The 15619-nt window shown below is 42.9% G+C and overlaps 1 protein-coding gene and 1 pseudogene across 1 annotated transcript in view; both read right to left on the reverse strand.

Annotated features, from left to right (window-relative positions):
* Positions 1–3073: 3073 nt before the first annotated feature.
* Positions 3074–3445, reverse strand: LOC144689930 (large ribosomal subunit protein eL37-like; annotated as a pseudogene).
* Positions 3446–5407: 1962 nt separating this feature from the next.
* LOC144689929 (keratinocyte-associated protein 3-like) overlaps positions 5408–15619 on the reverse strand; it is a 43599-nt gene continuing 33387 nt past the window's right edge. Inside the window, exons 4-7 of the mRNA XM_078557446.1 lie at positions 14312–14512; positions 9773–9907; positions 8885–8982; positions 5408–6924 (exon numbers count right to left, since the gene is read on the reverse strand). Of these exons, the coding sequence (XP_078413572.1) occupies positions 8893–8982; positions 9773–9907; positions 14312–14512 (426 nt within the window). The 3' untranslated portion in view covers positions 5408–6924; positions 8885–8892. The remainder of the gene's footprint in view (positions 6925–8884; positions 8983–9772; positions 9908–14311; positions 14513–15619) is intronic.

The following is a 15619-nucleotide window of genomic DNA, read 5'->3' on the forward strand; positions in this document are numbered from 1 at the left end:
GGTGTACTATTTTGGTCTCATTACTTAAGGAGGAGTGTCCTTGCATTGGAAACAGTTCAGAGAAGGTTCACCAGGCTGATTCCTAAGATGAAAGGATTGCCAATGATGAAAAGTTGATCAGATTGGGCCTATACTCATTGGAGTTTAGAAGGAGGAGAAGCGATCTTATTGACACAGATAAGATTGAGGGGGTCAATGCTGAGAGAACATTTCCCCTCATGGGAATGAGGAGGCACAATTTAAAAATAAGGGGTCTTCCATTTAAGGAGATGAGGAGGAATTTCTTCTCTCAAAGGGTCATTAGTGTTTAAAATTCTCTACCCCAGACAGCAGTGGAAGTTGGATCATTGAACATATTCAAGGCTGAGTTAGACAGATTTTTGATCAACAGCCAAGTGAAAGTTTGTCAGGGGCAGGCAGGAAAGTGGAGTTAAGGCCACAATCAATCCTGTCATAATCTTATTGAATGGTAAAGCAGGCTCAAGGGGCCAAAAGGCCTACTCCTGGCTCCTATTTCATATGATCTTTCGAGGTCTTCTTCAGAATAAATCAAGCTACCAATCCAAAGAAAGTTAGACTTACATTTAGATAGTGTCCTCATGATCAGACATCTCAAAGCTTTTATAGCCAATGAAGCACTTTTGAAGTGTAGTCACTGTTGTAATGTAGGAAATGCAATGTACACAGCAAGCTGCCACAAATAGCAATGTGATAATGAACAAATAATCTATTTTTATCATGTTGATCGAGGAATAAATATTGGCCAATACACAAGGAATAACTTCCCTGCTCTTCTTCGAAAGTGCCATGTGATCTTGTACATCCACCCAAGAGGCTATCAACTGAGTCACGACTGACACTCTAACCCAGTTTAGCTAGTTATTAACTTTGTATTTGTCATTTCTGCCAATTTATTTTGCTCTTGAAAGCAAAAACTTTTCATTTCAAGCTATTGATGACATTTGGCATTTTGGCTCATCCACCACTAATACTGCCTATGATTTGAATCCTTTTTGACATCCCCTTAAGATTTTCCGTCCTCCCCTGTGGAAAAGTAAGAAGCATTTACTCAATATCTTTCTGTTCACTTTCCTTCATCCATCGTAACAAAACCCAGAAGCTCTATGACAAAGGAAAAGAACTTGCACTGTCCGTCCTTCAAGGTGAAGATGACCATCTTCATCATTTGGGGTGTTTTGGAAGGGTTCTGGTGGAAGGGTAGATGACTGTCAAGGTCGATCTGCGCCCAGAAGGTTCTGCTGAAAATAGGTCAGGATACCGCAGACGATTGAGTTTTGTACAAGTTGCTGGCTCGGGGTTTCATCTCCTTTTGTTTTCTCTCTGCCTCTGATATGCGCTTGCCTTCGAAGGAGGCTCCACCATTTTTTATTTGGTTGGCCAGATGCAGTGATCCTGGTAGAGCTTCTCCCAGGACTCAAAGTCGATATTAAAACTCCTAACTGAAGCCTTCAGTGTTCTTGTAACGCTTCCTTTGACCATTTTGAGAGCACATCCCAGACTCGAGCTCTCCACAGAAGATCCATTTTGGTTAGTGAGTGTTAGACATTCTGGCTAAATGACCAACCCAGTCAGTTGTGACTGTCTCAGTGATGGTGTGGATGCTTGGCATGACAGCTCGGGTGAGCACCTTTGTATCTGCTATTTTGTCCTGCCACCTGATCTTCAGAAGCTTCCAAAGACAGCATAAGGCAAAGTAGTTGAGCTTCTTAGCATGATGCTGGTACACAGTCCAAGTCTCACGTGCGTAGAGCAGAGAGGGCAGGACCAATGCTCTGTAGACTTTCAGTTTGGTAGACAGAATTACTCCTCTTCATTCCCAGAGTGATGTTTGAAGTCTACTGAAGCTATACCTGCTTTGGCAATTCTTGCATTTATCTTGTCATCAATATAGATAGTTCGAAAGAGTGTACTGCCAAGCAATGTGAACTTATCCACTACTGACAGGTTCTGTTCATGGACTGAAACTCTGAATGCTAGATAGGGCTTTCCTGGAGCAGACTGGTGCATTACTTCAGGTTTCTACTTGGTGATTCTAAGGCCGAAGTTGTTGAATGCATTGGAAAACAAGTCCGTCCATGCTACGTTGTGTATCCAGCTCTGAACCAGCAACTGGTGCACAGTCATTGGCAAACAGGAAATCACAAGCCTTGAGACTTTGGTCTTTGCCCAGAGTCGTTGAGCAGCTTCCTGTCCATGCAATGTCTGATTTCGCTGCCAGGGTCACCGTCATGGAAGGTCTCGGAAACAAGGGTTGAAAAAACCATGTACAGGGTTGGTGCTAGAACACAGCCGTATTTAACCCCATTAGTGACAGGAAATTGGTCAGAAGACTCACCATCATCCAGGACACGCATGAGTGTGCTGTCATGGAACTGCTGAACATTGTGATGAATTTCTCAGGGCAACCGAATTTCTCCATGACCTTCCAAAGGCCCTCATGCCTGACTGTGTCAAAGGCCTTGGTCAGGTCAACAAACGTAGTGTAGAAAGGTCCATGTTCTGTTCTTGGCATTTCTCCTGAAGCTGTCTAACTGAAAGCACCATATCAAGATTCCTTGACCTCAAGGCATCTAAAATACTTTACAACTATGGAATTATTTTAAAAATGTCATCACTTTTTATAGTGATATATTCTGTTCACACACTCCCAGCCCTCCTTTTTCCACCAATTCTCTGCTCAAACATAGATATCTTACACCTCACCCAAGTTCCTGCACCATACCCAGTGATTGTCATGTTGGCATTCCATTGGAACTGGAAGGGGGTAAAGAGTAAGGGGAGGCAGCATCAGAGGAATTCAGGAGAAACATATTTACCCAGAAAGTGGAACTCATTACCACAAGGTGGCAAATATCATAGGAGTATTTCAGAGGAAGCTAGATAAACACAGGATGGAGAAAGAAAATAGTGTAGATGCAGTTAGATGAAGAGTGGGAGGAGGCTCGTAAGGAGCAAGGACCTGCAGACCAAATGGCCTGTTTCTGTACCCTAGGTATTATGTAAGCCTGTACCTGAGCTAACCTGGCAATTAGAGTAGCAGTTGTGGCTGATATTTTTTTTTTAAACTTTCCAAACCATAGCTTTATTTGTTGTGTAGATACACTGGTAGTTTATGCAGTGCTGGAGGAAGCCATTGCAGAACGTCTGGGCTTCGGGGTGGTCCCTTCGTGAAATCCATTCCTGAATCGGCGCTACACCACCTTCAGGTGCCTCATGCGGGCTGTACCATTTGTGTTTCTCCTTTTGGCCTTGGCACTCCAGTTATACTTCCTCTTTCTCTGGGCAGGGTAGGCACATTCGCCGCAGGTCAACTTCTGCAGGTGAAATGCTTTAGCCCCACATCGTTGGCAAAGAGTGTGGGTCTTGTTCCGCCTCTTACCAAATGACGATGTTCCCTTCGTCATTTTCACTGCGCGCTTCCCCTCCTGCACCAGGGCAGGTGTGAATCGCCACCTCGGCTGGGATCACTCAGCACAGATTAGCATCAATTCTGGAACACACCTTTGTCAGCACAACTTAGCTACTTGCTGTCCTCAGCATAATTGTAGCTCATCAATCTCACTTCCTGCCACTTGCAACACAGTAACATGGGTGGTTTATTTAAAAAGAAGTGAATCAGACCTGGCTTTGAGCCTAAAATGAAACCGTGAGAAGTCTAGAAAAGAAAAACACAGATTCAATTATCAATCTTTATTTGAAAGACAATTAAATAGTCACATCTAACACATAATGGATAAAGATGAACAACTTTCAGCAATTGTGCATAAACAAGATGAAAAACTGGAAAATAAAATCCCACCTATTTCAACAGAACTGAAGACCAAAATCTGCCCTTTGCTGTCTTTTTTTAAAAAAAAAGAAATTAAAACATAACAATTCAAATACTTTCCAGCTCTGCCATCATTGTTATTTTGGAATTCAATTAAACCAGATGAAATTTATGATATGAACATGTGGCCCACAGAATTACTTTGCTCCCCTCTCCAGCAGGGATGAGATCTATGATGAAGGGTAGCTGTAGCAAACGTCTGGTACTTCTTTCAAAAAGGCCAAGCCTCTCCTCCCCCCTCGCCCAAGGGCATCATAACCAATTGTCATAGCATCCGCCTTCTTACACCCCTACGCCTGGCGCGATCAGCCAACTCAGCAGAGAACCAGATGAACTCCAGCCAGGAATCTGCTGGTCCACCATTGCTTGCTCACACTCATTAAACCTAATGCTCCATCGAGGCAGCTCACTAGTTGTTCTTACAACGTAAAACTTTATTCGTAAATGGTGTTATAAGTGGTTTGCAGGGAATTGAGAGGCAATGGTTAAAGCCATTGGATTTTCAACACTAAGCCTATATTCAAATGCACCCCAGGCTGTCTTTGCCATCTGTCAACCTCCTGTCGTTTGCAAAGAAATTCCTGTGGTGATAAGGCTGTGAGGTGTCAAATTACTCCCAGTTTACCACAAATGATCAGAAGCGCCTCCTCAGAATGGCTACAAAAACAACTGCTGCGGAAGTCAGATCATTGAGATCGCAATTCCAATGTTGGCCGTTAAGGCACATGGTTTGGATAACCCAACAAAAAGGAGTTTTAGTTAGGAGTTTTCCTAGCCTGGAATTTGTTGGATGCCAGAACAGCTTTCAAACGGTGAAAGTGTGTAATTTGTCAAACAAAGAAGCCGCAAATTTTGTGGTTAGTGTTGTTAAATTGATAACTGGATCCTAAAACAACACTGAAATGATGTTTCAGATGATCAGTGGTGCACACCCATGTATGGATTCCTCTCTGCCCAACTCTTATTTCTCCCCTTTTCTGAAAGGGCGAGACAGGTGACAGAATCCTTCCTGTATCTCCAGACGTAGCCATTTCTCAGTTGCGAACCACAGCTGTTCAACTGGGAGGAGCAGCAGCAATTTCAGCAGGGTTCCTGCAGATTGTGATGCTGGCTCATCCCTAACCAAGAACCTTTCAGGCCAATCAGAATAACGCTATGAACACCGCAACTCAGGACAGCGCTGGGATTGAACCCGAGACTATCCTGGTTCAGTCAGCTCAGTACCCTATTAGGTCTTCTCCAATAAAGACAAAGGGTTCAGATCTGCTGCAGCTTTATCACAATTTTCCAGGCATACTGGGTAAAGTGCTGAAAGTTACACAAATGTTACAGTAAGAAGATAAGGGATCTCAGATTTCAGCACACTTGGTAGGTAAAGAGATGATGGATACAAGAGAGGCAGGGTGGGATAAAGAGGAGAAAAAGAAAGAAGAGAGCAGAAAGAGCGAGAAGAAAAGAATTGGATTAAATCTCTATAATTTTATGCTTGCATTAAAAATTTCTAAACCATGATATGGTTGTATTCTCAAAAAGGCACTTAAAAAAGGCAACAAATCATGATTTTAAAAGGAGTATTCATTAAGAACCTTTCAAATCCACATTAAAATTCTAACATTTGTTGCAGTTTCTGAATAATTCACATTTACAACAGGCCTACACAAATACTTCACTTGGTGGGGTTTAGGGGAGAAAAAAATCAACACATGACAAGTCCTTGGAATTCAGCACTGTCGCAATGCTACAATTCATAAGTATTCTGAAATATTTCCCCCTCTGCTCTCCTTTCCTGCAGGTGCCAATTCTGCACCTAGGTTCAAGTTGGTTGGTCAGCTTCGGGTACTTCTCCCAATCCATCACTCTTCAGGTCCGAGTCTCGATAGGCAATTTTGCAAAGTCTTCTGACATTTGGTTGGATATCAAGCCAAAGCTTTCCACAGGCAATTTCCAGCAAAATGATCTACTGGACGTCTAGAGGGTTTATTACCATCCCTGACTCAGAGTCGCTGAAGCCAATTGTATTATCCTGCTCTCAAATAAGCCAGGGACAGGGATTTGGGTTGCAGTACTTTCCTGTTCAGTTTTCACTAAGTCCCACACTATCCTGAGCTATCAGTGAAAAAAAAAGACATTTAACACTATGCTGAAGTTGTAGAAACTTTAGACTCTTGGTCCAATGCCATTCAAAGCCTCTGGCTTTAGGTGGAAAAGTGCAAAGACTGCCAACCACATCCAGATATTGCCTGGCAAACAGACAGGGTTACCAGAATTCAGCAGCAGAATCACAAGGCCCTCAAGAGTTGAACAGTAGTCATTTTCTGAGCTTAGCCGGTCCACCAGGGAAAGGTACTGTGAGCAGAACACAAGGCAGCTCCGGTGTTGTCTCTCTCATATCCAAAGATCACATTCAGCAGAAGCAATTAGAAAGAAAAGCCCTTCAGTACCAGATTTACTGTGTCGTGTACAGGGATCTAAACAGTAAGGGAGGAATAGGCTCTCCTAAAGGTGCTACTTCTTCACCCATTAGCCTTAAGACAACGAACAGGGCTGGTTATTCTTTCATGAACAGAATCACATACGAGTCTGCCCCTTTCTTCAGCTGATGCCCACTTTCAATCTGCTCAGCAACTAGGACCAGGAAATCTGGCAGCTACCCTTTTTTGGAAACAAACCGTAACCAGTTTAGCACCCACACTTCTCCTGACTTAACACAATCAACTTAACACTGGCTGGAAATTGCACACCAGAGCTTTTGGCTTGTCTGGCTTCCTGTTATTCCAAGTGTTGCCTTTAACACAAAGCCATTGGGTGTAGTTCAGATTCTTTTTTTGTTAATGAGAATTTTGCTCAGAACAGCATTCCTCCTAACAGGAGATGGACAACAGTTATTTTTATATACAGTTGACTCCTCCAGTTCCACATTACAAGTTAAAAACAGAAACTAAATTACCAGTGCAGCTTCCTCATTGTCAAAAGACTACGTGCACATTCCCCCAAACCCACCCGTCACTCTCAGTTGCTTTGTATGAATTCCAATATAACTGGCACTGCGTTGAGTTGGTATAGGAGATGTTGGCCTGAAAAAACAAAAGTAAACGTGAAATTTATACTTGTAGCAATTCTAGTGAGCAGCACCCATGCCTCATTTATTAACAATGAGCTGAAAAGTCTCAGTTCAAACCCTGCTCCAGGAGCACAAAATCTAGGCTGACACACCAGCGCGGAACTGAGGGAGTGCTGCACTGTCACAGGTGTTGCCCTTTGGAGGGGACGTTAAAATCTCTCTCAGAAACATAGCAAGGTTGGTGCTCTGGTTGTGGAGATCAAGGCTTTTTTAAGCCATTCAAACCCAGCTCATATTAAAATAACCCTACATAGAGGTTATAATGAATTGATAATGCAGATAAGAAGTGTGTGTAAGTTTGCACCAGCGCAGAGGAACAAACATTTTTCTCTTCTTGCATTTTCTCTAAGTGTCTTGCACCATGTTGTATCTCCAACCAGTTCTATCAATCCTGCTATGAACTCAGCATGTTGAGGTGCATAGTAAGGTAGCAAACCCCTTTACTTTGCTTTGTTTGACTTTGGATTGACATTTAACAAGTCTTTTAGGCCAAGATCAAGAATTCAGAGGGCGGTGGGGTGAAGCAGTAACTTATATGGAAATATGCGCATTCCCATCCCATACCGCAGATAACAGCCTCAGCACACAAGGTGAGATGCACCCCTCAAAGTTGCTTGACACAAGAAGACAGTTGAACATCCCCATCTCCTTCCAAAAGGAGATATAAATTTTCATCATTTGCATAACTTCACCTAAATAGTAGACTGAACAATCACAACATTTCCAACAGCTTCAAATGGGAGAAGCCATGTCTGCAAGACAGGAGATCCCCCCATCACCCCCTCCTCTCCTGAAGGCACCTGTCCCTGCTATGGGTTAAGGTTCACCACTTCATCCAAGTGGTTACTGTTCACATTGGAAAGGTATTGTGTTAACAGGAGCAAATATACCAGGTATGTATTTGCTCCCCACCTGAGCAAATATACTTGGATCTTTCGAAGGCTAGTGTTGTACTGAGATATATGGACCAGGAAAGTTCACTCTCTGTTAAGCTGACTAACCTCAGCTAGGTGGGGTAGCATTTGAAGGGGTTGGGGAACAAAGGGCCTAGATGTTCCTAAACTGCAGATTGAAAAAAGGAATTAGACAGAGTTTCTAGTTTTCAATGCCATTCAGGGGCTCCTGAGAAAAGGGCCCACATACAGATATCAGAACAGAATCAAGCTCAGGCATGATACCATGTCATCATGTCAAATGACACTCGGTGTTTAGTCCCTCAGCCACAGGAACAAGTCTAAATGAGCGAGACTGAAAGACTGCTGGACCCATGGAACCATATCAGTCACCAGCTTCAGGAGGAGGGGAAAGACTTGCACGTATGTAGCACCTTTCACGAATTCAGGACGTTCCAATGCACTTTACAACCAATAAAGCACTATATAAAGTATAGCCACTGCTGTAATGTAGGAAACATAGCAGCTAATGTGTGCACAACAAGCTCCCACAAACAGCAATGTGATAAATGATCAGACAATCTGTTGATTGAGAGATAAATGTTGGCCAGGATACCAAGGATAACTCCTTTGTTCTTCTTTGAATTAGTGCCAGGGGATCTCTTACGTCCACCTGAAGGGGCAGTCGGGGCCTTGGTTTAATGTCTCATCTGAAAGACAACACTTCAGACAATGCGGCACTCCTACTGTGCTGTATTGGAGTACTGTTACTGAATGAGGATGAACATAAGAAATAGGAGTAGGAGTAGGCCATATGGTCCCTAAAGCATGCTCCGCCATTCAATATGATCATGGCTGATCATCTATCTTAACTCCACTTTCCCTCCCTATCTCCATCTCCCTCGATTCCCTGAAGAGGGAGAGAAAACAAACAAACAGAGTTTACAACATTGTATGCCAGATCTTACAGTAACTTTATTAAAAAAAACCTCTGCTCAGTTGAAAAGCTAGTTTACTCACCCATTTCACTACACCTGGATGTCGCTGCTCTTCCTGATGAGTTTAAAAGTTTCCAATTCCCGGCCTTTCTTTCCTTTTGTTGGGTTTTCTTCCTCAAGCTGGCAAACAATATTTGTTCGCACAAATTAATTTCAGAGGGATTTTAGACACTTGAAGCATTTTTTAAAAAAAATGTTGGCACACTTTTTTTGTTTACGGAGAAGGGGCCTAACCAGATTATCACAAATCAGAAGCAACACTGTCAGGTTCGAGCTTCTGTATGACTAAATAAGAAAGAATGTTGCCATACCTATTTTGTGAAGAATGCAACTTTAAATAGGTCAACAGAGTTTCAATAAGCAGTGGGATTTTTCCCACCACACTCTGGAGTTCCCCCTTCACAGTAATATTGACATTGAGGCTGGGACATTAAATGTATGATCGGCAGCATTGTACAGTATGAAAAAGTTAGACCAAGAACACTAAGGTGAGATAACTGGAGGCAAGTTATACTTCTACAGACAGCCTTGTCACAGAATCTTGCAGAACAGGAGGTAATTCAACCCATTGTGTTTGTGCTGGCTCTTTGCCAGGGGGCAGGTGAGAAAAGGAAGAATGAATAGCTCAGTGGAGTGAATCGGATCATCCAGTCATGGTCTTCAACCACGTTCAGGAGCCACAGCCACAAAAGAACAATAATTCGGTACACCAGAGAAACAATCCATCATTAGGTTCTGCCTGTGCATTATCAATGTGACGGTAACTTCACAAACACATACATACATATACCTGGCTGTAAAAACATATGCACACTCTACAGCTATCTGTGCACAGGTGTCTCCATCCACACACTGGCACGCACATTCACACCCTTCCCACTTACTCACCCATGTTCAAACACATACTCACCCGGTCTATCATGTCACTCTGTCCACAAGGACCTATTCCTCGAAGAATCATGGACACTATGAGGCAGCGGGTGGAAAGAATTGCCTCAACAGTTGACAGCACCATTGATGGAATCCACAAGGCCAGTGTGGTGTCCTGGAAACAGACAGAAATGATCTTTATCACACAGGCAAAATACTCTGTCAATTTTATTTTGAAAACCAGGTGTTCAAATTCTGACACCTCTTCACAACTGATTGATCTTTGAGTTGAAAATGAACTGGATAAGGTATTAGATTGAGAATGGTTGGTGCCATTAGCTCCCTCTGTACTATATTTCACCTTATTTTCCAGCTGTTTTCTACAACTAAGTAGGATAATACAAGGATAACAGGGCTTTCGGCAAGCATCCCAATATCATCCAATATCAATAAGAACCTTTGGTGAGTTGATAGCTGAATAACTCTGCAGCCTACCAAATGCAGTAGAGTCAAAGAGACCCAAAGGGTTCAAGTTCATTCCCAGATGTGTGCTGAATTTGCCCATATCAGCCAGATAACGGTAGTGACCTCTGCACACCCACTCCAAGAAGAGAAAATAACACGACCAGTGCAATTGGCATAGAGAGGAAAGATGAAGAGAATGTCTTTTGCACAGCGAGTTCTGATTATCTGAATACACTACCTGAAAGGATGGTGGAAGCAAATTGAATAATAACCTTCAAAAGGAAATTGGATAAATAGCTGAAGGGGTGAAATTTGCAAGGCTTTGGGGAAAGAGATGGGGAGTGAGACCAATTGGAAAGCTGTTTTAAAGAGAGGATACAGAAATGTTGGGCTGAATGAGCTCCCTTTGTGCTGTATGATCCTATGGTTCCCTTTCCTGAACTGCAACCTCTGACCTTCTGTAAAGCCCATGTCTGGGCTTCAAACAAGGACACCAAGACTCTGATGGTCTAATAGGCGGCCCACTTGCAAATTAGAACTGGTGCAGATTTGTTGCGTCCTTGGTGTCTCCCAGATCAGTAATGCACAAGCTGTTCTTTTTGGTTTATTGAAGGTAGCTTGTTTATAGAACCTCAGTCTATGGCTTTGCCTCGCTGCTGAGTCTCTGACTCACCAATAAAACTGCGCTGTGGAGTCTTTTCCCTGGACAGTCCGGAATCAAATTAAAAGTGCTGTGTAAACATTAAAAACCAGGCCAAGGAATGAGATCAACATGGTTTTTAAACTGGGAGCACCAGCACTTGGTCTTAAGCTGAGTTTACATTGCAAGCACCCGCAATGCCATTCTCGACATCAATTTGGGTTGCCAGCACCAACATTGTCGCTCTTACACTGTTTATACATTGAGAGAGACCGTAATGTCACTCTTGCGCTCCTCATATATTGCTAAGTGCAATACAAGGGCTGTCAGCTCCAACCACCTGAACTTCATACAGCTTGCAGCAACCATCAAATAATTTTTCCAAATTCACCAAGGTTGGCAAAAAGAAAATGGGGTCTGGTTGCAAAATATAAAACTAGCTTTAAAGAATGCTGCAGTTGGTCAAATACCAACTCCCTGATTGTTAGAGGTTTTAATATCCAACAGGGAGGAAAGCATAGATTTTATTTACTTCAGGATTTACCATGTGCTCCTAATGGTCACGGGGTAGGAAAAATTACTAAAGCATCAGTTTATTGCATAGTTTAAAATGTTCCCTTCTGCACCATTAAACTTACAAGTCCAATCCTCAACTGTCCTTTGTCAAACAATAACCTCTTATCTGATTTATGACTGCTAGGACTCAAGTAAACATGTATCGCAAACCAGTGTTCGCTCCCCTGTGGTATGGAGCAAGCTCTGCTCAGACTTAAGAGAAGTGGCTTTACTTAAAGGAGAAATCAAATCTTACCTGGTGGTACAGTCACTATGTTGTAAATTTGACTAACAACCTGTTCGTTATTTTTGACCAATAGGCCATTCTCTCCACAGCCTAGTGATAGAAATAACACCTAGTGTGGAATTAATTGAACAGGCCACATGTGGATTGCTAACTAAAGGGCAACTATTTAAACTAACCATCAGAGAAACACAAGTGTATTTTAAGCAGGGGGTTGGAACGCCCACCCAGGAACAGCAAAATTCAGAATAGCTTTTAAAAAGGAATGGGCATAAATATTTGTCAGAGAAACATTTTAAGAACAGAGAAGTGGGATCAGGTGGCTAACTCTTGCAAAGAGACACAGGGATAATGGGCCGAATGGCCTTCTGCTTAATTCTACTTGTGATATATCGTCATTCAAGAAAGTAGCAGTGGTGCTACAATTGGTTTCAAGAGTAAGTAAACTATAGATTATTTTAACTTATTCATTCACAGGATGTGGGCGTCGCTAGCCAATTCAGCATTTATTGTCCATCCCTAATTTCCCTCAAGAAGGTGGTGGTGAGCTGCCTTCTTGAGCTACTGTAGTCCATATGGTGTAGGTACACCCACAGTGCTGTTAGGGAGGGAGTTCCAGGATTTTGATCCAGCGACAGTGAAAGTAATTTAGTTCCAAGTTAGGATGGTGTGTGGCTTGGAGGGGAACTTGCAGGTGATGGTGTTTCCATGCATCTGCTGCCCTTGTCCTTCTAGGTGGTAGCAGTCATAGGTTTGGAAGGTGCTGTTGAAGGAGCCTTGGTGAGTGCATCTTGTAGATGGTACACTCTGCTGCCACTGTGCGCGGTGGCAGAGGGAGTGAATGTTTAAGGTGTTGGATCAAGTGGGCAGCTTTGTCCTGGATGTTGTCAAGTTTCGAGTGTTGTCAGAGCAGTACTTGCCCAGGCAAGTGAAGAGTATTCCATCACACTCCTGACTTGTGGCATTCAGCGATGGTAATGCCATTGAGTGTCAAGGGGCGATGGTTAGATTCTCTCTTTTTGGAGATGGTCATTGCCTGGCACTTGTGTGGTGCAAATTGTGTGGCTTTTTGCCATTTATCAGGCCAAGCCTGAATGTCATCCAGGTCTTGCTGCATATGGACACGGACTGCTTCAGTATCTGAGCAGTGGGACTAGTGCTGAACATTGTGCAATCATTCAAGAACATCCTCACTTCTGACCTTATGATGGAGGGAAGGAAGGTCATTGGCGAAGCAGCTGAAGATATCTGGGCCTAGGACACTATCCTGAGGAACTCCTTCAGTGATGTCCTGGGATTGATATGATTGACCTCCAACAACCACAAACATCTTCCTTTGTGCTAAGTATTGCTCCAACCAGTGGAGAGTTTTCCCTCCTGCAGTAATTACTTAATTGTCCATCACCATTTCCGACTGGATATGGCAGGACTGCAGAGCTTAGATCTGATCCATTGGTTGTGGGAAAGAGAAGAGAAAGAGAAAACAATGAAAGATCTTGCTCCTGATCAGAATACCATGTCTCCTAATGCAAAAATGGCCAAGTGAAGCTAAGAGGTGATGCTTCCCATGGTTACATAACCTTGATGTCCAGGCTTTTACTGAAGAATGGCCACTGAGTGAGGTATCGAAGAACTGCGCGATCTGCACCCAAGCACAAATCAGCATTTCCAGAAGAGATGGGGAGGAATTAGCTCATTGATATCCCTGTATTAAAAGGGTGGGCTGGAGTCTGTAATTTTCCTCCCTGGAACTCCCTCCACCAGCCTTTCCATAGTCTTTGCAAAACCAATCCCTTCAACCACACTTTTAGTCACCCATGTCCAGACTGCAGGCAAAGATATGATGACCCCTGGCTCTGATGGTCTGGTGATGTATTAGAGGCAGGCATGCAAAAATGGAATTTGTGCAAGTTTGCAGCCTTCTTAAGAGTCCCCCAGATTAGTAATGCACAGTCTGTTCTTTTTGGTATGTTGAAGGTAGCTTGGGCACCAATCACCCTCTGGTACTATAAGACCATAAGGCATAGGGGCAGAAGTAGGCCATTCAATGAGATCATGGGTGATCTGATAATCCTCTTTCCTGCCTTTTCCCCATGACCCTTGATTTCCTTACGATTAAAAATCTGTCCATCTCAGCCTTGAATATGCTTAACGATCCAGCCACTACAGCCCTCTGCGGTAGAGAATTCCACAGATTCACTATCCTCTGAGGGAAGAAATTCCTCCTCATCTCTATCTTAAATGGGCGACCCCTTACTCTGAGATTATGCCCTCTGGTCCTAGACTCTCCCACAAGGGGAAACAGCCTCTCAGCATCTATCCTGTCAAGCCCCTTAAGAATCTTACATGTTTCAATGTCACCTCTTATTCTTCTAAACTCCAAAGAGTACAGGCCCAGCCTATTCAACCTCTCCTCATAAGGAAATCCCACCATACCCAGGATCAACCTTGTGAACCTTCTCTGAACTGCCTTCAGTGCCAGTATATCTTTCCTTACCGCATTCAGTCTTTCCCTTGTTGACTTAAAGTCTAATTTTATCTCTAAACCCCCTCACATCTCTGTGACGCAACTTAAAAACCAATTGGATGAGGTTGATATTCTGTAATTCAAGCAGGTGAAACAGCATTTGCCTACTTTCCTGTCATCAAAAACACCGAAATGCCCAATTACTTACGTAAATGCGCGTGGTGTCAAACGGGCATTCATTCATTATCATTGCCCTGTTGGAGATAGCTGGCACCATTGTAGAGTTGCAGCCAGAAATCAGGTTCCTGCCACCTAGTGATACTGTCAACACAATGGCGAGCATTAGTCCAACCGAGCAGGCCAACGATATCAAAATATTTGATAGAGAGATTGACATCAATCCCCAGTGCTGTGGAAATAAAATTGGGAATTCAGTGATAAAGGCAAGAGCAACACACGGTGCAAAGGGGAAATTTGCCCAGCAAACAGACAAAGACCAACACTCAATGGGACTGTGGTATCAGCAAGTTGGAATGAAACATCTACCAGTTCTGTAGTTTGGGGTAAAATTTGAAATCTATTTATACTTCAATTTGATTGAGCTCAAGGCCTTAAAGCTCAAGGGATACTTTGGTTGCCTTTGTATTTCTTATACAATATTATTCCTTGCCAATTTATTTTCTTCCTCAACAAATAATCGTGTAGGTAATTTGTCTGTCATTCATAGCTCAGCACTCCTGCCTCAGAGTGAGAAGGTTGTGGGTTCAAGTTCCACTCCAGAGGCTTGAGCACAAAAATCAAGGTCGACATTGCAGTGCAGTCCTGAGGGAGTGCTACACTGCCAGAGGCGTCGTGTTTCAGGGGAGATATTAAATCGAGGTCCCGTCTGTCCTCTTAGGTAGACGTAAAAGATCCCATGGCACTATTTCAAAGAAGAGCAGGGGAGTTTATCACCGGTGTCCCTACCAATATTTATCCCTCAATCAACATCACTGAAATAGATTATTCTGTCCTTATGACATTGCTGTTTGTAAGAGTTTGTTGTTTGCAAATAGGCTGCCACATTTCCTACATTAAACTGACTATACTTCAAAAGTGCTTCATTGGCTATAAAGTACTTTTGAGACATCTGGTAGTTGTGAAACACGCTATATAAATACAAATCTTCATTTACTTAATTGTTTCCCCTCCTCCCTTGAAGGCATGGCTTCCTTACTGGGATACATTTCTATGGACCCCAGTCACCCTCTAGTACTTCACCCAACTTAGATGATGATTGAAATCATCGCCTATAAAGGAGTCGATCAGTACAGAGGCTGAGGGGGAAAAAGGTGGGGACAGTAGACAACAAGGATTTTGAAGCTACAATGAGACAGGTGGAACAAGGCGAGGTGCTCAAATGAAAAAAATGGTGTACTAAGTTTATAGATAGTGCTAAAAACCCTCACTGTACCTGAAAAATTAATGTTATATTTGTGGAATGTCAAATTTCTCCATTAAAATGAAAACTCACATT

The sequence above is a fragment of the Cetorhinus maximus genome, chromosome 14 (genome assembly GCF_964194155.1).
Source record: "Cetorhinus maximus chromosome 14, sCetMax3.hap1.1, whole genome shotgun sequence".
In the NCBI taxonomy this organism is placed as follows: Eukaryota; Metazoa; Chordata; class Chondrichthyes; order Lamniformes; family Cetorhinidae; genus Cetorhinus; species Cetorhinus maximus.